The 22,954-nt window shown below is 36.9% G+C and overlaps 3 protein-coding genes and 1 long non-coding RNA gene across 7 annotated transcripts in view; 3 read left to right on the top strand and 1 right to left on the bottom strand.

The window, feature by feature from the left end:
• for (cGMP-dependent protein kinase for) overlaps window positions 1-5,163 on the top strand; it is a 34,845-nt gene extending 29,682 nt beyond the window's left edge. For all 3 annotated transcript variants that reach the window (XM_034322113.2, XM_034322114.2, XM_034322115.2), the window contains 8 exons: window positions 1,366-1,585; window positions 2,096-2,159; window positions 2,309-2,481; window positions 2,679-2,825; window positions 3,287-3,733; window positions 4,086-4,385; window positions 4,550-4,612; window positions 4,694-5,163. In XM_034322113.2, the coding sequence (XP_034178004.2) occupies window positions 1,366-1,585; window positions 2,096-2,159; window positions 2,309-2,481; window positions 2,679-2,825; window positions 3,287-3,733; window positions 4,086-4,385; window positions 4,550-4,612; window positions 4,694-4,859 (1,580 nt within the window). In that variant the 3' untranslated portion in view covers window positions 4,860-5,163. The remainder of the gene's footprint in view (window positions 1-1,365; window positions 1,586-2,095; window positions 2,160-2,308; window positions 2,482-2,678; window positions 2,826-3,286; window positions 3,734-4,085; window positions 4,386-4,549; window positions 4,613-4,693) is intronic.
• Window positions 5,164-9,379: 4,216 nt separating this feature from the next.
• LOC143305234 (uncharacterized) lies at window positions 9,380-19,517 on the top strand. Its single transcript, XR_013062116.1, has 3 exons — window positions 9,380-9,521; window positions 10,801-10,910; window positions 18,816-19,517. It is a non-coding gene; the product is annotated as an uncharacterized LOC143305234 (long non-coding RNA).
• LOC117603174 (PAT complex subunit CCDC47-like) lies at window positions 11,749-22,882 on the top strand. Of its 2 annotated transcripts, none has more exons than XM_034322051.2 (4): window positions 11,749-11,889; window positions 20,604-21,585; window positions 21,664-21,835; window positions 21,919-22,882. In XM_034322051.2, the coding sequence occupies exons 2-4, from the start codon at window positions 20,609-20,611 to the stop codon at window positions 22,156-22,158; spliced, it is 1,389 nt and encodes a 462-aa protein (XP_034177942.1). In that variant the 5' UTR covers window positions 11,749-11,889; window positions 20,604-20,608; the 3' UTR covers window positions 22,159-22,882. The 2 variants fall into 2 exon arrangements, with proteins under 2 accessions (XP_034177942.1, XP_034177939.1); XM_034322048.2 differs by lacking the exon at window positions 11,749-11,889 and adding an exon at window positions 20,244-20,401 and having other exon boundaries at window positions 21,919-22,881.
• On the bottom strand, window positions 12,299-19,652 carry Klp68D (kinesin-like protein 68D). Its single transcript, XM_034322064.2, has 2 exons — window positions 19,515-19,652; window positions 12,299-18,863 (listed from the first exon to the last, which is right to left on the bottom strand). The coding sequence occupies exon 2, from the start codon at window positions 18,842-18,844 to the stop codon at window positions 16,664-16,666; it is 2,181 nt and encodes a 726-aa protein (XP_034177955.1). The 5' UTR covers window positions 18,845-18,863; window positions 19,515-19,652; the 3' UTR covers window positions 12,299-16,663.
• Window positions 22,883-22,954: the final 72 nt, after the last annotated feature.

Below are 22,954 nucleotides of genomic sequence, written 5' to 3'. Positions count from 1 at the left end.
GGGTCAGACACATTTATTTTCTTCAAATAAATTAACGTTAGCAGAATGTTGGTAGCTATGAAGACTTTCTGTTTCCGCTTCAAGTTGGTTCCCACAATGAAGCAAGCAGTAACGGAGAAAACGAAAGCCCGTATGCACCTGAAGGTTAAACGTTCAAGCCTAGATGAAAGTTAAATAAAAATTGGATAAAAATTTTTTGGAGAAAGTTATAAATATGTAACTATTGCGAGAAACGTTACAAAGGACAAGGTTCCATTGCCCTGCCATCATTTTCAATTTCAGTCAAATTTTACTGGAATCCATTATTTTCAGTTGTATATTTTCATGTAGGTATGTACAGTTAGCTGTAAATTGAAATTGCATGATTTTGTGAAATTCAAGAAATTTTCATATCGTTTGTAAAGATAAACAGGAATACAGCTGTTTATTTAGCATGCAGCTAAAGTTAGCATCGCGTTCGGCCGCGAGCGATATTTCGATTTAAATTTAGATGAGATTGCGAGTCGCATTGCAAATTAGCAATAAAGGGGAGAACCTTGATTACAAGATACCGTGGAGCAACTCATGTAAATGAATAAGTTCTTATTCAAGTATTAGCGTATTGCGTTACACTATTGCATTACGCACAATAGCTAGGGCCTTGCGCTCGTAGATTTACAATCTGCCCCTTGCCTTTTGCGAAATTTACAAGATTTTACTTTTTCACTTGCATATGCTAATTAAACGTCTTTCCTTTTTCTTTCTTTTTTGAGCCTAAGATATATCTAGCAGTTGCTTAGATGTAAGTACATGAAGTACAACCCAAGTACTGATACGTGATTAAAAAATCTGTTTCTAATTTAAAAGTAGGTATTCAGAAATATTTTAAAAAAGTAAGTAAGAGCTTTGTGTTATGAGCTTACATACATAATAAAAGAAGAAAAATCCTATCGTCTGGAGTAACCTTTCCATAAAGATCTGATAAATGTCACGCCACAGTTAAAACTGTTCACGACATTAGATAGAACCGTATCGACCTAATTGGTTACAGTCGAAATGTCAGTGGTCCTTCAATAGAAAAATACGTTCTTGACGCATATCTATATGTATAATAAGAAACAAGTTTAACAAGAAATAGGAAACAGGTTAATATTCATATAAATTATGAAATGGTCGAGTATGTGAACGGTCTTTACCCTCGTGACGACGATCTCAGCCTCCACGTTTCCAAAGTGCTAACTTTAATGCAGATTTTCGTATCATTATCTTTCAAAGTATTACTGATGTAAATAAAGAAAAAGAATTTCATTCATTTTAATGTGTTTGATCGTTCATGATTCCAGCACTACCGTTACTACTATAATAATTGCTAAATTATATTTGCAGAGGGTAAAGTGGAGGTATCGCGCGATGACAAATATTTGAGTACTCTGGCACCGGGAAAGGTATTAGGCGAGCTAGCAATTCTCTATAACTGCAAAAGAACAGCAACGATAACAGCTGCTACCGATTGCCAACTATGGGCCATCGACCGGCAATGCTTCCAAACAATTATGATGAGGACTGGCCTCTCGAGGCAGGCCGAGTACACGGACTTCTTGAAGAGGTAAAAAGATTTTTCTTTTTTTTCAATAGCAGTTAATAGCAGTTGAATATTTTCAACATACAACTGCATGGAATAAATGGAAATAATTTCTTCCTTTTTTTTAAATTAGGTACACTTCAAATTTCGATATTACATTTTTTAATTTGATCAATCTAAATGAAATTTAATTATGTCTTTAATAAGGGAACAACAAGAGAGAAATAGTACCCAGTGAAAACAATGAACCAACGATTAAACTGACAGATAGTTTGTGCTTGCTGAAAATGCCAGCTGTATAAATAATAGAGGAAATGAATGGCTCTGCCAGCTTCTCGTTAACAATTCCTATTTTCTTACGCCTTCTTCGTGGAGCACGATGAAACGAAACCCATTAATCATGATCAAAACGAATAAATCTCAATTGAACTGTGTCAGAATAAATAAACTTTTGTCGCTGCAAATCTTTCTTCAATTAAAAAAAAATAATAAAATTCCATAAATATTACAATGATTATAAATTTTTTGTTTCAGTGTTCCAATCTTCAAAAATTTACCCGAAGAGACTCTGATAAAAATTTCTGACGTTCTGGAAGAGGTAAATTTTCAGATTCTAATAATTTAACATTAAAGGGAAAGATAATAAAATGATCCCCTGTTTGTATTCCTTTTTAAAACCTGATCTATTTTTCCTTTATTTTTATTTAATGATACGGACAAGAATGGTACGTGTAAATGATTTTATAGACTTTCTACAACAATGGCGATTATATAATCAGACAAGGAGCAAGAGGAGACACATTTTTCATAATCAGCAGAGGACAAGTCCGCGTGACGATAAAGCAACCCGATACTCCCGAAGAAAAGTATATCAGGACGTTAGGAAAAGGTGACTTCTTTGGTGAAAAAGCACTCCAAGGGTAAGATTTCATCAACTATCATTTAATTTAATAATAATCCACAGTTTACTTCAACCTTTTTACTGCTAATAGGGAAAATATTTATATTTCAAAATATATTCCAGGCATGCAATAGAATTTTTCTTATGACACTTAGATAGGAAATAAAATAAAATAAAATTTGATGAACGAGCAGCATAATTAAATTATTTTTGCAGAGATGATCTAAGGACGGCCAATATAATCGCCGACGATCCTGAAGGAGTGAGTTGCCTGGTGATAGACCGTGAAACTTTCAATCAATTAATCTCATCCCTGGACGAAATTCGTACGAGATACAAAGACGAACTCGTCGAGCGTCGAAGGTGAGCGACTGCTTTAATTCGAAAAATGATAATTCTGTTGCGCTGGTAACAGCGTGATTACTAATAACCACGTTAACTCTCATCAACGTTAATTATACGCGACCGTAACCGTGCACGAATCGTTTATTAAATCCTCATGTGTGTTATGTTTCACGCTTACCACTAGGATGGGAGAATAGAGCGTATATGCTGTCTCAGAGTAAGTCTCGTGTTACGGTACTTACACTGCGATGATGATTCGGCACTTAGGTTAACGTGTTGCTTTTTCTGAGAGGATAAATGCTTTAATATGAATAAGAAAATACTTTCCTTCCTTGCATTATTACGCGAAGTTGTTGAATATCAAATGATGGAGTTTGAGATATGGAAAATTTTGACTAACAATAAGAATGTAATATCCTAAGATTCCCAAAAAGTTTTAAACTTCCAAAATTCACTCTTGAAATAATTTCTTAACACAGGTTGAACGAGGAATTTAGAGACTTAAGGCTGCAAGATCTTCGACCTCTGGCCACCCTAGGCGTGGGTGGGTTCGGAAGAGTCGAATTAGTTCAAATAGCGGGTGACAACTCGAGATCCTTCGCCCTTAAACAGATGAAGAAGGCTCAGATTGTAGAAACGCGACAGCAACAGCATATCATGTCTGAAAAGAGAATCATGGGCGAGGCTGATTGTGACTTCATCGTGAAACTGTTCAAGACCTTCAAAGACCGGAAGTATCTCTACATGCTGATGGAAGCTTGCCTTGGTGGCGAATTATGGACCGTCCTCAGGGACAAAGGACATTTTGATGATAGCACGACGAGATTTTATACCGCCTGTGTTGTAGAAGCATTCGATTATCTTCATTCAAGGAACATCATTTATAGGGATCTCAAACCGGAAAATCTGTTATTGGATAGCCAAGGGTAAGAGAATTCTTAATGGATTTAAACTAATAATGAATGAATTCACTTATTATACTTACGTGTACATACATCGTATCTTATTAATACTATATTTTAAATCAACATGCTAACACATTTGTTTGGTATGCTTCTTAAAATACAGTTGTGTAAGTATCTCTTTTCATGAGATTCAGCAATTGCAAAAGTATTATTGTAGTTTAGCATGCTCCATACATTATTATTATTCTTTGTTTTCTAATTATAATTCGTTAATGTAAGGCTACGCCTATTTTCTTCTGTTCATTGTTTGAATTAATTTAAAAAGAAGAGAAATCAAGTAGATTTAACATTGAACACTGATATGTTTTTTCAGATACGTTAAGTTAGTCGATTTCGGTTTTGCCAAACGTTTGGATCATGGAAGAAAAACATGGACTTTCTGTGGAACACCGGAATACGTTGCACCGGAAATTATTTTAAATAAAGGACACGATATTAGCGCTGATTATTGGTCTCTAGGTGTTCTTATGTTTGAACTTTTGACGGGGACGCCACCCTTCACTGGAGGTGATCCAATGAAAACTTACAATATTATTCTAAAAGGAATTGACGCCATTGAATTCCCAAGATCCATCACGCGAAATGCAACCGCGTTAATAAAAAAACTCTGCAGGTAATAATAAAATTAAAAGATTAATCACTCTTAGTTTATAAATAATTGAAATTTCTAATAAGACAAATAATTGATAATCTAGACGAAAATATTTAGTTTCCATATAATCGCCCCAGTAAAAATAATATTTTATTTATTTATTTATTTATTTATTTTATTTTAAGGGACAATGCAGCAGAACGTCTTGGTTACCAAAAAGGCGGAATTAGCGAAATACAAAAGCATAAGTATGCGCCTTAAATACATAAACCACATATTTAAATTAAAATAAATAAGTATTTTATTAATATTTATTTTCATTTGCATAGATGGTTCGATGGCTTCAACTGGGAAGGTCTAAGAGCGAGGACTCTAGAACCCCCAATCATGCCACGAGTCCAAAATGCTACTGACACAGCGAACTTCGACGAGTATCCTCCAGATTCCGACCCACCACCTCCTGACGATGTATCAGGATGGGACAATGACTTCTAATCGCTTTAACCATTTATTTAAAAAATGATATCGTTATTTTTGGACAAAATATCGAATTTCAATGATCGTGAGATGGTCGAGGAATCGTTGAGACGTATGACCTATCAGCGTTTGCATTTATCCAACGAACTAACACTATGTGATGATTAGACAATTATCTAGTAATATCATTTTAAATGTAATGATAATGGCCTAGAATAAAAAAGCAGGTCATTCAAGGTTAGGTTTTCAACGACTTCCGATATCTATTACACGATCTGAGGATCCAGAAGATCCATCAAAAGGACCAGAAGTCGCCTTAATTGTAAGTACCATCTAGAGAGAAACACGAATTTTTCAGGCGTCACTCGGAAAACTGAACATGCGTTTGATTTAGAAAAATATTTACACGCGTTCAACGAACGCGAATGAATGAAAGCGTCAAGTGCCATACCTGACAAAGGTAAAAACGACTACCATTATGTGTGTATAGAAAAGCATCCACGAGGAACGTGCGCGAAATGTAAGTAGTCAGCTCAATCGTAATGGAGAACTTGCCATCGAACTCGCCACCTCGTGCACGCAATTTCGCGAGGAAAGAACCACGGATGCTTAATGTCCGATTTATTGTTGTTTGATTCACTTTATAGTTTATTGTAATAATTCTATTTTAATTAATTATGCGAAAATGTGACCCTTGTAAATAATTAATTATAAATAATTAAATAAATAAATAAATAAATATGTGTGCATGTAACACTTAAAGCCCAATGTATATCGATATTAAATAAAGTTTTATTAATACAAATTCAAGAATTTCACTTTGTCTTTTCTGTAATTTTAATTCCAATTTGTCGCATCGTGTATACGCGAATTGAACTCAGTCAGTCAGATTTCCCCTGAGCCAATAAACTTATCTCATTATGATCTACGGCCATAATGTCGGTATACATAGTACCACCCGTACTGGGGGTCCCTAACACCACAAGATGATTTTAGGTCGGCGTGCAGACCTGCATGAACCTAGTCGGAAGGAATAATAATCATTCCTACATTCCTTACATCTCTTTATCCCTTACATTCCGACACTCCTTACATGTCTTCGTTCTTTACATCTCTGCATTCTTTTCATCTCTTCATCCCTTACATCCCTACATTCTTTTCATCCCTACATTCCTCACATCTCTTCATCCTTTACATCTCTGCATCCCTTACATCCCTGCATTCCTCACATCTCTACATCCCTTACATCTCTGCATTCCTTACATTCCTGCCTTCTTTATATCCCAACATCCCTTACATCCTTGCATCCCTTACATGCCTGTATCCTTTACATCCTTGCATCACTTATATTCCTGCATTCCATACATCCCAGTACCTCCCTGAAATTTTTGCGGCTATAAGGTCTGTGATTTTATACAAATTTAGTTCCTTTTTTCGCCACCAGATGGCGCTGGTTCAATCTTGACATTTTAGTTCACATTTTTGCCGCCAGAGGGCCAGAAATTGAGCAAGGTTTAGTTCCTTTTTCCAAAACCAGATGGCGCTGATTCGACATCGAAATTTTAGTTCACATTTTTGCCGCCAGAGGGCCAAAAATGGTGCCTGGTTTAGTTCCTTTTTCCAAAACCAGATGGCGCTGATTCGACATCAAAATTTTAGTTCACATTTTTGCCGCCAGAGGGCCAAAAATGGTGCCTGGTTTAGTTCTTTTTTCCAAAACCAGATGGCGCTGATTCAACATCGAAATTTTAGTTCACATTTTTGCCGCCAGAGGGCCAAAAATGGTGCTTGGTTTAGTTCCTTTTTCCGAAACCAGATGGCGCTGATTCGACATCGAAATTTTAGTTCACATTTTTGCCGCTAGGGGGCGCTGTTTTTTCAAATTTTCGCGAAATTTACTTACCTTTACTTACCTTTACTCGAAGCAGTCTTTGTAATATATTTATTATAAGGAATGCAGAGGTGTAAGGAAACTTGGCATGAATAGAATGTAGGGATAAAAAGAATGTAGGGATGTAAGGGATGAAGAGATGTAAGGAATGTAGGGATAAAAGGAATGTAGGGATGAAAAGAGTGTAGGGATGAAAAGAATGGAGGAGTGATAATAATGTAGGGTTTTAAGGGATGAAGAGATGTTAGGAAGGTAGGGATGAAAAGAATGTAGGGGTGTAAGGGATGCAGAGATGTAACGAAACGAGGGCTGGGGCCCCGGTCTCCACTGCACGCTGCCAGAGGAGTGCCGACATCGGGTGTGGCCCCCGATGTCGGCGGTGTTTGGCACATGGCGAAGGGTCAAAGGACCCTCCCTACCGCCCTAGTGCAGGCCACCGTGGTGGTTTTAGTGGGTAAAAATCCCACACTACCTCCGGCCCCTCCCCAGGGGGGCTGAAGGTGTCTTTCTGAAGATTTCCACCACGTTAAAAAAAAAAAAAAAAAAAAAAAGGGGTACTTAAGTACGAATTAAGTAAGAATGTAAGGAATGCAGGGATGTAAGGGATACTAAGATGGCCTTGGCCTATAATGTGGGATAAAATTATATAAATAACTGGTAAAAGTAAAATAAATAGGGTCCTCGGTTGAGACCCAGAAGAGGGATATAATCATAAATGTTATTCCCCTTCGATGAGCTTATTTAATAAACAAAAAGAAATAAATGAAGTAAATTAAATAAACTCTGGAAAAAAATTATACTGGTTGTGCCCTCTTCATACGGACCTGATAACATTTTGGGGTATTAAGAACCCCCAAACGCCGGTGGATATCTTTACATACCAATAATATAGCACCCGGGGTACCAGGGACCCCGAAGCACCATCAACTATCTCTTTATACCGACATGATATCATATTGGGGTGTCAGGAACCCCAATGCACCTGTAACACCGTTTCCATACCGACATTTTGGCATCCGGGGTACCAGGGACCCCAAAGCACCAATAACTATCTCTGCATACCGACATGATATCATATTGGGGTGTCAGGAACCCCAATGCCCCTGTAACACCGTTTCCATACCGACATTTTGGCATCCGGGGTACCAGGAACCCCAAGGTACCGGTAATGCTGCATACAATTTTAAATCACCGGGGTGTCAAGGACCCCAAAGCGCCAATAACTATCTCTGCACACCGACATGATATCATATTGGGGTGTCAGAAACCCCAATGCCCCTGTAACACCGTTTCCATACCGACATTTTGGCATCCGGGGTACCAGGAACCCCAAGGTACCGGTAATGCTGCACACAATTTTAAATCACCGGGGTGTCAAGGACCCCAAAGCGCCAATAACTATCTCTGCACACCGACATGATATCATATTGGGGTGTCAGGAACCCCAATGCCCCTGTAACACCGTTTCCATACCGACATTTTGGCATCCGGGGTACCAGGAACCCCAAGGTACCGGTAATGCTGCACACAATTTAAATCACCGGGGTTTCAAGGACCCCAAAGCAAGTAGCGAAATATAAGAACGAAAAACGAACAAATCGTGAAACTCACTTGTTCGGAATAGTGATGGGTTTGACCGAATCTAGCGAAATATAAGAACGAAAAACGAACAAATCGTGAAACTCACTTGTTCGGGATAGTGATGGGTTTGACCGAATCTAGCGAAATATAAGAACGAAAAACAAACAAATCGTGAAACTTACTTGTTCGGGATAGTGATGGGTTTGACCGAATCTAGCGAAATATAAGAACGAAAAACGAACAAATGGTGAAACTCGCTTGTTCGATGTAGTGATGGGTACGACCGGATCTGTAACGCATGCGCACTACAATTATTTATTATAAAACGAACTTGTAAATAATTAAGAAACAATGAATACAATGAAAATGATATATTTGTAATTCACAGACGATTTCCAATCAATTACAGTTATCAGTTATCACAAAATCTGTGTATTATGAAAAATTACTAAAAACTTTCGGCTCACATCATGATTGAAATAAAATTGCTAATTACAAAAGAACTAATTTGTCACAAACGTTAAAAATAGACTCACAATCAATCACAATTGATTTACAAACAAAATACACTAAGGAAAATTAAAAATAATCATATTTTATTATTCCATCCGGCTAGCTTCATGTACGTGGCGGTATACTAATTTCTTTCCGGAGTTTATTTAATTTACTTTATTTATTTTCTTTGCTTGTTGTTAAACAAGTTTGACAAACTTGTATTTTAAAAAGATCGTCATTAAACACGTATCTCTGAATATTGATCCCAGCGCCATCTATACAGTAACGGCCTAAACTATTCGACAACTTACCCGACATCCGGTACATTGTCGGCTTATCGATCAACCATCCTACAGTCGGTAAATTGCCGGCTTATCGATAGACCATCTTGCAGCCGGTAAATTGCTGAGTAGTTTCCGCCGTTATTACATAGATGGCGGAGTCCCCCTAAATCATACCCCCTCGAAAACAAAGGCATTTCCCTGTCTTTTGCCTTTGTATGTATGTAGTCCCACGTTCCACGATTCTGGCTTCACTGCTCTGTAGTCATCTGTAGTCACTGTATATGCAGGCCAGCCATGCGCAGATTTGCATTCATCCCGTATTTCTTTTTCGATATGGCCGCCGAAAGGATTTCTCAGGAAAAAAATTAATGAATTAAAAGCTCACCCAGGAAGTACTGGTGAATGTGATTGTCGTGTATTGGTAACGTGGTAAGTGAAACCTACTACTCATTTTTCCACCTTTCTGTACACCTTTCATTTTTACTTTCGGAGCATTTCGGAGGTTACGATTCAATGGCGACAAAAAATAAAAACTATTGATAGAAAATGAAGGGTTAACTTAAAGTCAAGAAATCGCCATTCGTCTATAATCTTGGTTGCTAAAAATTAGCAACACGAGTGAAACCAATGTAATATTTACGTTATTGCAATTATAATCAATCCGATAACCCTTTGGTTGCGTGTATTACAGGTTCGTTCCGTAATTTTGTTATGTTATTAGCAACATCATTTGTTTAAGCAAGCACTGCTTAATAAAAGACACATATTGTTTATGTCTCATTCATTCTCCTGTTGCAATCAATTTGACAGTATTACCCTCTTTAGCTGTGTCAGTATTAAATACAACACAATTTCATTTTGACATAAGCAGCTATATTTTTTTCTCTTTTAAGTCGCAAAGTTATTCTAGTTCTTAACTTTGCGTGATATTAGTGTCTTTATATGATACACTCTATTTAATGTTTTGTGCTATTGTGCATCCTGGAAACATTATTGAAAATATGAGGTTTTATGTTCATCGGTAAGTAGCTGGAGATTCACTCTTATAATCCAGCAAAACATTGATTATTTGTATACATTAGTTTTTGTGTTAAACAGCAAAGATTAAATGTTCATTGATCTTATTAGGAATATATCTAATCTGTTAAATTTTTCAGAGGTGTAAGTACATAGACATAAATTGTTTAAAACACATTTAAAAGGTCAATGATGTTGTATTCTTTGTTGCTGAAACTATCTGTTCAGCAATATTTTACAACATCTGTTATGTCTTGTATTAAATATAAATTTATGATCAGATTTTAGCTATATGTTAAATTACATTATTTATGGAAACTTCACATTTAAATAATGTTATGTGTGTACATAAATTGTTTAAATATAATATGTACAGCTTTGTGGGGGTAAGTATAGTTTATTAAAATTTGTAGCTTTATTATATTAATTAATGATGAACAATTTGATAACTGCTGCTGCAGGGTTGGTTTGCAATATAATCAATATGGATATTATTGATCATTAATAATTTATCATTGTAAAAATTAGAATTTTATTTTAACAAATTAGGTATGTGATAGTTTGTTAGTTTAAAATTGTTTTTTCGTAATATTGACTTTATATATTACGATTATTTTCTTTTATTAATATTATCATTATTTGCCATACATCATACTCTTTCTTGTACATCATAGCTTTTTTGTGTTTTCAGAAATCGTGGTGAGAATTTTTCATTAACCTGGCGTAGTCATGCAAAACTTTGATGATCTTGATATAGAGGGTCGTAACCCCTCTCATTTAACCGAAGATGATCAAGATAAGGTAAATGCATAGCAAAAATTGTATACTAGATTGTACTTACGTTTAATATTTAAAAGAAATCTGAAATAATTTTTAAAACTCAAAAACTTGGAAATATACCGTCATATTTACCAAATTTTGAAGATACAATATTTACGTATTTATTTTGATCTGTGCATTATTAAAAATGTATTTTTGATGCAAAATTTTTACATTCTGTGATATACACTTGGAATGACAGTTACCTGTCCATTTTACAAGATATTTGTATTTCACAGGAAGAATATGATCGAAAACGTTTAATGAGGAGTAGTGTCACGGCTGAAGATGGCACGCTCAGGCCAGTGTATTCTGAAACAGAAGATGGTGATATATGGTGTCATATATGTAATATTGCTCTGTTTGGAGCTCATAAATTATTAAATCATAATATGTGTAATCGTCATAAAATGAAATTAGATGAATGGCCGTATCCAGTTTTATTATGGTCCAAACGAACAGATATTCCAAAAGCAGCTCCACCGGTGCAATCGGCTGCGATTAGCGATAGTCTAGCACCTGGAGAACCAGTACCACCTGGCATGGAAGACCAAATAACTAGAACAACTACGATTCAGATGAGTCTGGATCGACACAGAAGTTCTCCACTAGTTGGTCTCGAATACCTTCTAGAATTGGTTGATAATGATTCTTGTGAACCCAGTTATACATGTGTTTTGTGTGATAAACGAGGCGATCCTCGTACTGTTATGGCCCATATTACCAGTTACAATCACAGAATAACTTATCTAAATAGACATTTTCCAACAATATCGCGAGCTATTATGGAATTACCGCGTACTCTTAATTATAAACGTGGAGCTAATGAAATATCGGTGTTAGTGGCTAAGAAGATCGAAGAACGATTTGGAAGATTACAGCCTCAATTGGTTGATAAAAACCAATACGAAAAGAATAAAATGCAATATATCAAGAGGGTCTATCAGGATTACCATTTTAGGTAAGTCATAATATTACGTTCTTTATCCATACAGGTTGATCTTCTTGCTACGTTAGACAAAAGAAGCACGTTTATGTAGCATAGCAAGGGGATCATCCTGTACGTCTTTTTCGATTGAACGAATTAAATATCTCAATTCGGGTGTTTTACGAAAAGTCCCCTGGACGTGATTCGGCGAAGTGCGCGGTAATAATGTAATGATAATTTAATTTGCATTACCACAAAATGAATGGCTGTTTCCTACGTGCAGGGAAACGCCAGAATTAACGTTTATGGATGTTTACGATGTGCGATGGGTAACAAACTTTGAAGAGAAGATGGCTGAAATAACGGGTAATAGTGGTTCAAAGAAAGGTGAGTATAATTTATATTTCCAACATAAGTAAGATATTTCTTTCTTAAATATTCAATCTTTCAATAATCTTGTATCAAGATTCTCAATCTGCCGATGAGAAGGTAGAAGATAAGCACAAAAGTGAAGAGAAGAAAAGTGAGAAATCATCACCGAAGAAAACTGAGACTAAACCAACCACCACAAAATCGTAAGTTAATATTACATACAATACAAGTTTTAATATTTTTTAAATACATAGATATTCGTTTACTTTGTGATGTTTGAAAATACATGCGGTACAATCCCATCTATTCCTTTCTCAATAAATCACTTGAATTCAGATTGTGAATCCATGTTTTATTTTTTTTTTTTAGGGGTTTCAAGATTCGTATCCTTACGAGGGATAAGTTAAATATGCGTAAACCGTTAGATAAAGACGAAGATAACGTGAAAAAATCTCCTAAACGTCCCTCCGACGAGACTAAATCCCTCTCGTCGCTTTCGAGCATATCTAGTTCGCCATCGCCATCGCGTTCGAGGTCACGTTCACCGATTCGTAATCGTAAAGACAGTTCGCTAGACAAAGGTAGCAGCAAGTATCGTAGCAGCAAATCACGATATTCGCGAGATCGAACACGTTCGCGTACACGTTCGCGCTCCCGGTCCCCGGAACCGCTCAGGGAACGGGATAAATGGGATAAGTACCGGGAACAGATCAGACGTGCCGAAGAGACCCTCGATCGTGCGTTAAAGTTTCACGAAAAGAACCCAGAGAAGCATCCATCGTACCCTGACGAATGGAAGAAATTCTGGAACAGACGGTATAAAGAGTTGCAAGCTGAAGGTAAAGATCCCAGTAAACACGACTTCAAACCAGAGTGGATCGAATTCTGGAATAAAAGAATGCGAGAGATCCATAATGAGCAGCTACAGCAGCGCAAAGAGGAGATTAGGAAGCGATTGGAACTTCCGGAGGACAAACCACCGGAGAAATGGATCCCAAGCAGACGCGACCGGTCTCCAAAAAGAAGTCGTCATCGCGTGGACAGCGACGACGAAGTGGAGTATGTTGGTACGAAAACTATTAAAAGTGATTATTATGACCGCCATGAGGTAAGGGAACGGGATTACGCGTATTCTTCGTACATGCGCGGCAGAGGAAGCGTGTACAGGAATAGTTACTATCCCCGAGGAGTTCCGCCTCGTAGGCCTATACATTATGCGACTCCGTATCCAGTGAAAGATAAATCTCCGAGTCCTATACCGGATGAGGTGTTAACTGAAGATTTAGAAGTGGTTGGTTTGTTACGATTACTTACAGCATTAGAAGGTCAGCTAGGCTCTCTTGGTCCCAAGATAGTATCTCTTCTTTCGAGAGCACTAGCTGCAGAAAAGGCGAAGCCTAATTCTGCCGAGGAATTATTGTACGACGAAGAGGTAAGTGTACTGTTCGAAACGGTGAAAGAAAAGCTGAAAGGTCAGCTATTCGCGGGAATGATAGAAAAGATGGCTATAACTCCGACGAAGACTGCGATACAAAATATTGCACAGTTATTGCACAAAGCAACAGAGAGTAAAAAAAAGATGGAAGAAGAGAAAAAGAAGAAAAGAGAATTAGAAGCTGCCAGATCGGCTAGTTACATACCGAGAACTATTTATCCTAGATCTGTGGAAATTATTACGCCTGCAATTAAGTCTGAACCAGTTAGCGTTCCTGGTGTTGGCACTGTAGATAAGGTAGCTATTGCTCAGCAAATAGCAGCCGCTCTGGTGGCACAGGGTAGGTCAAACGTGTCCCAAGAAGAATTAGAAACTCTTATCAATGCTGTCGTTGGAATGGCTGAGGCTTCAAAGAATTCCGATAAGCCGGTCACTACTGCAGATTTTGTGAAAGGTTTAGCAAGTGGTAATAACTCCCTTCCTCAAAGTACAACATCTGCAGCGGCCACGTCCACGGCGACAGACACTGTTGAACGTCAGACTTCCAGGATGGAGAGTATGTCTGATGCTGAATTGAAGTCCCTTTTGCAGAATTTCAAAGACCTAAGCACTCAAGAACAGCATGGATTAATAAATTTCTTGAAAAAATTAGAAGCGACCGACCCGGTTCGAGTAGAGAAGTTAAGAACGTTCGTTAACTTGGGCACGACGTCGATAGTGGCATCTGCGCCAAAACTAAAATCTCCAACGCCGGAAAACATTGAGACTAATATTAAGTCCAACAAAAGTGTGTCTCCTTTCTCGTTAAACAAAGGAAATCAGAACCCAATTGAGGTAGAAAATAAATGGAAACCTAAAATTGATATGTTCGCGAATGACGATGACGAAGAGCAGCAGACAAAGAACGAGAGTGAGGACAAACAGAAAACTAAATTAGATTTATCGGACGACGATGATGATTATACTTTTGAAGATATATACAAAGCTGCAGATAAAAATGTTAGTGAAAATGAAAAGGCAAAGTCCAAGTCCCGAGGATTTTCAAAATCCCTGTCGAATTCACCGACGTCGTGGCGTTCGCGTTCACGTTCAAGGTCACGTTCTCCGGTAAGGTCGAAAGAACTGACAAAGACTAACGACCCGAACGCCATCTTAAATGAGACCAAACGGCTAATAGCTAACATAATGGGCGATCTTCCCAACAAATATGTCCCAAAATCGTTAACAGGTGAAAATACTGAAACTGTATCAAAACCATTAGATGCTGCAATGTCTAATACATCAACAGCTCCACTATCGAATTTTTATAATCAAGGTTACGTTCAGACTAATCAGCCACCTATGGCCCGTCCACAGGGACCTCCCTTAAGTTATCCAAACATGCCCAACCAACAGTTCCAAGGTTATCCGCAACAAATTTACAGTGGTAATCAAAGTTACATGGACAATGGTTATAATTACCAAGGTTACGGTGCTCTAGGCAGTCAGGGTCAGTACAGTGGACCGTCCATGGCATCGAATCAGTATCCTGCTCAACAGAATTACGATGGATCCTCGTATCCTGGTCCCGCGAGTCATTCTTCGGGTTACCCTCCACAGCAACCACCGCAGCAGTATGGGAATTACGTGCCGCAGCAACAACAACGTTTTTATTGAACTGACATTGAACTTGAGAATCATTTGGAAGAGCATGTCAAACTTTTACGTAGTTGTGAAACTGTTTGGAATTAGTTTCTCCATAGGCACTGGTAGTGTCTGGTGAAAGTGTTACTTGTTCAAAAATCTGAATTGCTTAGAAATGATCAGGATCGCTCAATTGTAAATACTTCTTGCAATCCGTTATACATAGTTATACTGAATTTTTATTAGTTATATCCGTCACAAGACATCCTGATCACTTCTATGGGAAATGAAGAAAAAAGAATTGGAAATACGCTTATTTTCATTGTCACATAACTTCCTGACGGATTTCACGTTCATACGCGTTCATGCATGATAAATCATTCTTTCTTTTTATGCGTTCATGATTCGCGAGTGGTCTCGCATTCTTGACGAGACTGAAAGTTTGTTGAAAAATTAAGTGAACATGGATTTGTAACAACGGAGTGTATTTGAATGTCAACGGGAAGAAAGTAAGTAAAGAAATAAGAAAAGAACATCGAAACGAAGGAACATCTTTGCTCTGGATTACAATCGATGTAAGACTAATTTCAATTAAATTTTTATTCATCTATAATATGTTTATCATCTTTCTAATTTAACAGTTTCAGATGCGCGTGATAACGTATTAAAGAAGTCGAAAGTAACGATGTTATTTTTACAAGCACTTTTAATGTTTAACAAAAAAAAAAAAAAATATATATATATATATATATATATATATATGTATACGTGTATATGCACATATACACGATAGCAAAAGAAAAAAAAAAACAATTATGTGTAATTTTTCAATAAAACAAAACATAGTTGTAAAAAAGGGCATTAGAGTAATTTTATAAGCGTATCAATCAGGGAACATGTTTCCTCAACCCTCGGACGGCGGACCATGGGAAAGCCTCGATCTTAATTTAATCTTGTATCCTATATCATTTTCATATTCGAAATTCCACTGTTCAAGGGTTAAAATACTCGTTAATTAGCACTAATAAAATTAACAATAAGTATATATCTAAATATATGCATAAAAAGAAGAACAAAAAGGACCGCCTAATTTTCTCTTTTATCAAGTACTAAAAGCTACGCAAACATGCCAGTCTTCAGAGAATAAGTAGGAATCTTAATTCGTAGGACGTTTCATTTTTTTTTTTATTAATACAATAATCGACACATTATGCATGGTGCACACTGACTAGAGAGAATCATCAAGACTTGGGCTATTTTTGATACACGTAGTACCATGAGGCGTATCACAACTATATAAATTAATTGAACAAAGCTGACGTCGTCGTAGTTCTTACATTATTTACATGGTTCTTTACAGACGCGTATTCGAATCTCCTATTTGGGCACGAGACCCCTCGTCTTTGGATAAACAGGCGCTGGTATCTGCGGGATCTTTCCGACGCTCTTAGGTCTTATTTTCGCGGATTGTAAACGTGACTTAGACCTAAGTTTTGCACTCGACGCGTCTACATCTATATCTCCCTCGTCGCGCAGCGCTTCTTCTAGGACAGCCTGGATCGTAGGCGCGATAACGGGTCCCTGATAATCTAGCGTTGTTCTCGCTGGCATGTCCAGGTCTAGATTTAATATATTCTCACCCGCATAGCGACAGCCCTTTCCCATGGCCAGGGCGATTCGCGCGTATTCTGAAACTGGTCTTCGTGCCCCGGCAACCGATGTAGGTCTTTTTATAAATTCTATGCTGGATGGCTCTGGGTCTTTGACTATCCAGCAGTCTTCTTCTTCGTCCAGATGAATCCTCGACAAGATTTTATTCTTCTCCTCTTCGGGAATAAAATTCTCTATTATAAGATACTTAAGTTTCAATTCCTTCATTAATTCGTGCTGAGTCTGCTCTAGATCTCTTCTGTCCCTGTTAAAATCGTTAGTTACGTCTTCAAGTTCTTGTTTAAGGACCTGTAATTTGGTGAAACATTTCCTCAGTTTCCTGGATTTTACATCAACTTCCTGTTGCAGGTTTGTGTAGGTTTCTTTAACTCCTAGCATGGTGAGTTCTTCATCTTCAAGTTTCTGTTGCATTTCAACTTCCCGCTTCTTTCGTTCAGCTATCTCAGCTGCTTTCTGTTCTAATGCCCTTTGCTGTTCATTTGTATGATCTATGATGTTCTTTCCACCGCACAGCATTTTACTTTCAAGGTCTTTTATTCTCATTATAAGATTTTCAGTTTCTTGCTTCTCAGCCTTTAACTGCTCTGCTATAAGTTTCTTGTCTGTCTCTATCTTATTATTATCCTCGCCGCGACTGTCTTCCGTTTCAGACTCTGAATCCCCGGTTTCGTCTTCTTTTTTCCTCTTTGACCTCTTCTTTTTCCTTGGTACCGTACCCTTTTGCGCCAACTTCTCCTTCAATCGGCCTATTTCTTCTTGATACTGCCTCAACAATGCATCCTTTGGATCTTCGTTTATTCTCGGCTTATTCTTGATGTTCTTAGCACGATTAGCGTACCGTAGGGTCGTCAGAGTTTCATCGTAATTGTAACTAGCTGGACCGATATTAGCAACCATGATGGTCTTAGAGTTACCGCCCAAAGAATCCTGCAATAATCGCGTCAGTTTCGAGTCCCTGTAGGGCACATGCGTTGTCTTCCCATCTACTAACGCCGAGATCACGTTGCCCAGTGCCGATAAACTTAAGTTAATCTTACTCGCTTCCTTGAGCCTCTCGCCAGAAGAGCCGGTTTTGCTCTGCCTTTCGCTACCCGCGAGATCGACCAGGTTCAAACGACCGACCCTGATTCCACCAGAATCGCCGATGGATCCCATTTCAATGGTGATTAGAAATATCGCGTGCGACCGAGAGCTGTGCTCGTTCATATTCGTTGCGCCTATCGTCCTGTTCTGGTTGCCGGTATTCATCAGTTGTTGAATCTCCGCGGCACTTTTGCAAACTGACGTCGACAAATCCTTGACAAACACACCGGTGTCTGGTTTCTCTTTTAATTCGAATCTTAGACTCTGGTCAGGGTGCAAAAGATCGCGTATCTCTTCTTGGTAGATCTCAAGGTAACTGGCCCGTACCAAATACTGCATATTCTCAGACCTGCCTATGTGGTTGAATATATGCTCGAACGAGCGCGGAATCACGCCGCGCCTCTCGTGGTCGCTTTTCAAACCCTCCATGGTGTACGTTTTCCCAGTGCCGGTCTGACCGTACGCGAAAATAGTGCCATTGAAGCCGTCGAGAACGGAGGACACCAATGGCCTGACCGTCTCTTCGTAAAGGTCCTGTTGACTGGAATTCCAGTCGTAAACCGCGTCGAACGTAAATACTTTCACGTTATCGCTGGATGGATCGTCCCGCGGATGACGGATCTCGACCACTCCCCTCGATGGAAACACGTCGACCACACGTGTATACCCACGACTCACCTCCTTCTCGTCCATCGGTCTACATCGCACGACCACCTGGACGCACTGGGTCACCACGTCCGTCAAACTACACGTCTTCATGCTTTTCTTTTTCCAGGTTTTCAGTTGGTTGTCAGCTTTATCCATGTCGACGATCGGTTCTTACCTATGCAACGAGAGAAACACAACGATGAGCCTCAACATTATGGACTGAACACGCACAACTGCTTCGCAAAATCAATAATCCGTCCTTTGTAAACTTGTGAATCGATAGAAACGTAACGGTAATAAAGAAAATGACATCTTAAATTAATAAAGAAATGAAAGAATAACAATGCGCTTTTTGAATAGTTGAATACTTCTTTAAAGCAGTACATATGTAGTATGTATGTATGTTGTAAGTACTGTCCTTAATGGAGAAGTAACGAGATGCCGGTTGACGTAACTGCTTGAACTTGAGTGACTTTTTATGTGTAGGATGTGCCATAGATTGGATTGTATAGAATTTAATACATGCTTATGAATTGATCGAAACATAGTTCTGTCACTTTTCAAAAGAACAATAACGATGAGAAACAGTGTTTGAGGACATCGTATTGGTCTTTTAATAATTCAAATATTCAAAGAAATCAATGATTAAAATTCAACATATACTATTATAGTTAACACAAATGATGCTCAAGTTTTCGTTTGAAACACTTTTCGAGTATAAGCTCTGTCAATTTTTCCAAAAGAAAAAACGAAAGGCCGCTTTAACCAAACATTACACGACACGCTCTATGTATCGGAGTCTAATTTTTTCTGGAGACACATTTACCTTTTCGAGCTCTCAAACAATTAACGTGTACTACACGATAAGCGTTACAATAAAGGAATGATGATTTTTTGTCGTATTCGCATGTTACCCTCCACCGCAAGGTATTGATCCATTGTTTGTACGATTTTCACTGTCAACACGCGCACTTTTTATGTCCACTTGTTTGATTGCTTTTAATTGAAGAGTTGTTACCAGCCTGCACGTTAATTAGAACCTAATGCTTAAGAGAATCACTACGACAGTACACGACACATTATGATAGAATGCAAGAATGACTGCATCATATTTTGACAGCGAAAAGCCAGTACAGTAAACATGCGCACTGAAGTTCCCTCACTCGTTACCACGGACTTACTGAATCGATCTCTACCCTAATAACCATGAAGTATATTCCAGACGATCATAGTGAAACCAACCTATGAATATTCCCGAAGAGGAATTTACCTTATCGACAGATTCTCTTTTTAATTTAGTTGTATTTATTTCATGAAAAATGATCCTGCTTTCTATCAATAAACTTTATTAATTTGATAATATGTTTACAAGTCTCAATGAGTTTAATCATTTTAAGAATTTACTTTTTTTAATAGGTATACAAATTAATTCGATGCCTTTTATCAATTACAATTTTAAATTTAAATATTTAAATAGGAAATTGTATACTTTGAATTTAAAATAAATTACAGAAATTATAGTTTCCTATTTTTAACAGTGAATTTTTTATTACGGAAATGACGTTAGGTTCCGTCCTTAATTTCATAGCGTGCAAGTCACCTACTCCAAAGGGTGCTGTGACAGTATTATTTATTAAGGAAATTATTGCGTCTAATTAATAACTGAAATCAATGTCGAGAAATTGGAAGAATATAATATAAATTCTCTATAAAGTTAGTTTATTCATTAAATAAGTAAACAGAGGATTTTTACATTTAAAACTTCAATAATAAAAAAGACTAATTAATCCATGTCTTATTAAGAAATTTTATTTCGAAAATTATTATTAAAGAATATAATACTCAAATTATATTATTTACAAACACAATACTATATTAATTTTTTATAGTTTTTATATTAACCTCTTTGTTCCAGACAAAATGAAGTTGTGGTTAGTAGTAGTTCACATCATTTTAGTTGCAACAAATATATGGGTCACTGCACATTTTCATGAAGAACTTCCTGAAGACAATGAATTTGCAGAATTTGAAGATTTTGAGGATGAAAAACCATCTCATACAATCAATGATCTTAAAGAATCAAACAATAATGAAGATTTTGAAGAGGAAGATGTTTTGATTGTCGATGGGGACAGTGAATTTGATCATTTTCAAGATGAAGAAGAATTTGAAGGATTAGATGCAGCTGGAGGAAATGCAGGCCCCAAAAATAATGAACCATCTACTTTAACAATCACAAAAATACCGCTTCATTTACGTGCCAGATGGGATAGTTTTTACTTAGAAATATTAATGGTCATTGGATTATTAGTATATTTCATTAATTACATAGCAGGACGTTCTAAGAATGCTCGCATAGCAAAAATATGGCTCACAGAGCATAAGCCGCTATTGCTCGACAACTTTTCTCTTGTTGGTGACACAGCAGACTTAATTATAGATACATCTGAAAATGGCTTGGTAAAGGAAAGCCAATCTCACTACAGTTTATATTGTTCAGGGCGAGTTGGATGTGATTCCATGTTAATTGAATTAAAATTAATTAAGAGACAAGATTTAGTCGCGGTATTAGCACAGCTTGTGCGACCTCAAAATGATCAAGCGCATATACGCGTAGAATTAGCAAAAGATGAAACGGATAATTTTGTATTAGCGGTAGCCACAAAGAGAACTGCGATGCATTTAATACGTGATATGGCTGATATCAGTGTATATTGCCCAGAAAAGAGACCAGGAGAAAAATTCGGTCTTCCATCAGGCTTTTACGTAATGTCTGAAATTGCCGAAGCAGCATCTGCTATTTTAGATACAAGGGTTTTACAAGCATTTGCAAAATTCGCACCGTACATAGATTATATACATATTAGCGATCAATTTAGTGGGCCCAAGCAACAAGAGTAAGTAATAAAAACATTCCAACTGTAAATTACATTTATGTATTACCCCGTATAATGTGTTTTACTACTTCATTTTAGGGATACAACCCAGTTAACAATGCCTGAAGTAAAAAGGGTTCTACTTGTTGGGTTGAATATAAGCATTAAGGGGCGTACCACTAATGCGGAAGGCCAAGAAAAATTAAAACTTCTTTTACAATTGACCTTCTACTTAATAGATAAATTGCGACGTTTCAAATTATCCAAAGAGGTTCGATACAACTTCTTTTTGATAAGCATATATATTTCGATCTTCTGTACTATGTTATTTTACATTGATTTTGTATTGTTTAGGGTAAAAGTAAAACTGATAAAAATAGACTTAGAGTAGAAGAAGCATTCTTAAAAACAACTCATGCTGCTAGAGCTGAAGCAGCTGCTCAGCGAAGAGAAGAGCGTCGTAGAGCTGAAAAAGAACGTATACTACAGGAAGAAGATCCTGATAAGCAAAGAAAGTGGGAAGAAAAAGAACAACGAAGACTCGCTAAGAAGCGAGCTCCAAGAATGAAACAGCTTAAAGTGAAAGCATTATGACCAAGTAAAACTAATCATAAAGAGCTGATTGAAGTTTCTAAAGAGCCATGAGTTGCTCAATTGAACTGCCCATTTCATTTGACTCATGTAATAAAACTAAAAATAATTACACATCCCTCAGATCAATGAAATTTCCATTGAACAGTTTATTGAATTGTCACAGAAACTAAGTATCGCATACTTAAAAGTCGTTTCTGTAAATTCAGTTAATTTTATATTTTTATTTGTAATTTTTAATATATACCTCTCATTTGTTAATAATATATTACGATTGTTACATATTTATTTAACGATGAAATTAGTATGATTTGTTCTATAAATACTGTTACAAAAATTTTAATTTCCCGAAAGTGCAGCAATAAGTTATGAAAACAGTATATGTGTATATAACTGTTACTTTTAAACAATGTTAATATTATTTATTGTACAATTAATTTTTACAATCAGCCCTTTTCTGTGATGAGTTTTCATCTAAATACTCTGGTTGCAAACTGAAAGTATACAAAAATATCGTTGAATTTTTTCATGTATACATATTTTTCTTCATATCATACTCTTAAAAATCACTATAAAATAAAACACAATATTCAAAAGCAAAGGATGAAATGTTCAGAAAGTATCGAAATATTAAATAGAAAATGCAATAAGAATATTAGAATATTTATACTTATTTATGTATTTAGTATTAAATACAATATTACGTGCTGTTTAAATGTACCTAAAATGAATATATAAAAGTTAGAAATATACTTCAAAATTTCAATACAAATATATTTTTAACTTTTAAACTGTCATA

The sequence above is a fragment of the Osmia lignaria genome, chromosome 4 (genome assembly GCF_051020975.1).
Source record: "Osmia lignaria lignaria isolate PbOS001 chromosome 4, iyOsmLign1, whole genome shotgun sequence".
In the NCBI taxonomy this organism is placed as follows: Eukaryota; Metazoa; Arthropoda; class Insecta; order Hymenoptera; family Megachilidae; genus Osmia; species Osmia lignaria.
The sequence above is the reverse complement of the archived record's forward strand: the minus strand, read 5'-3'. Positions and strand labels throughout refer to the sequence as shown.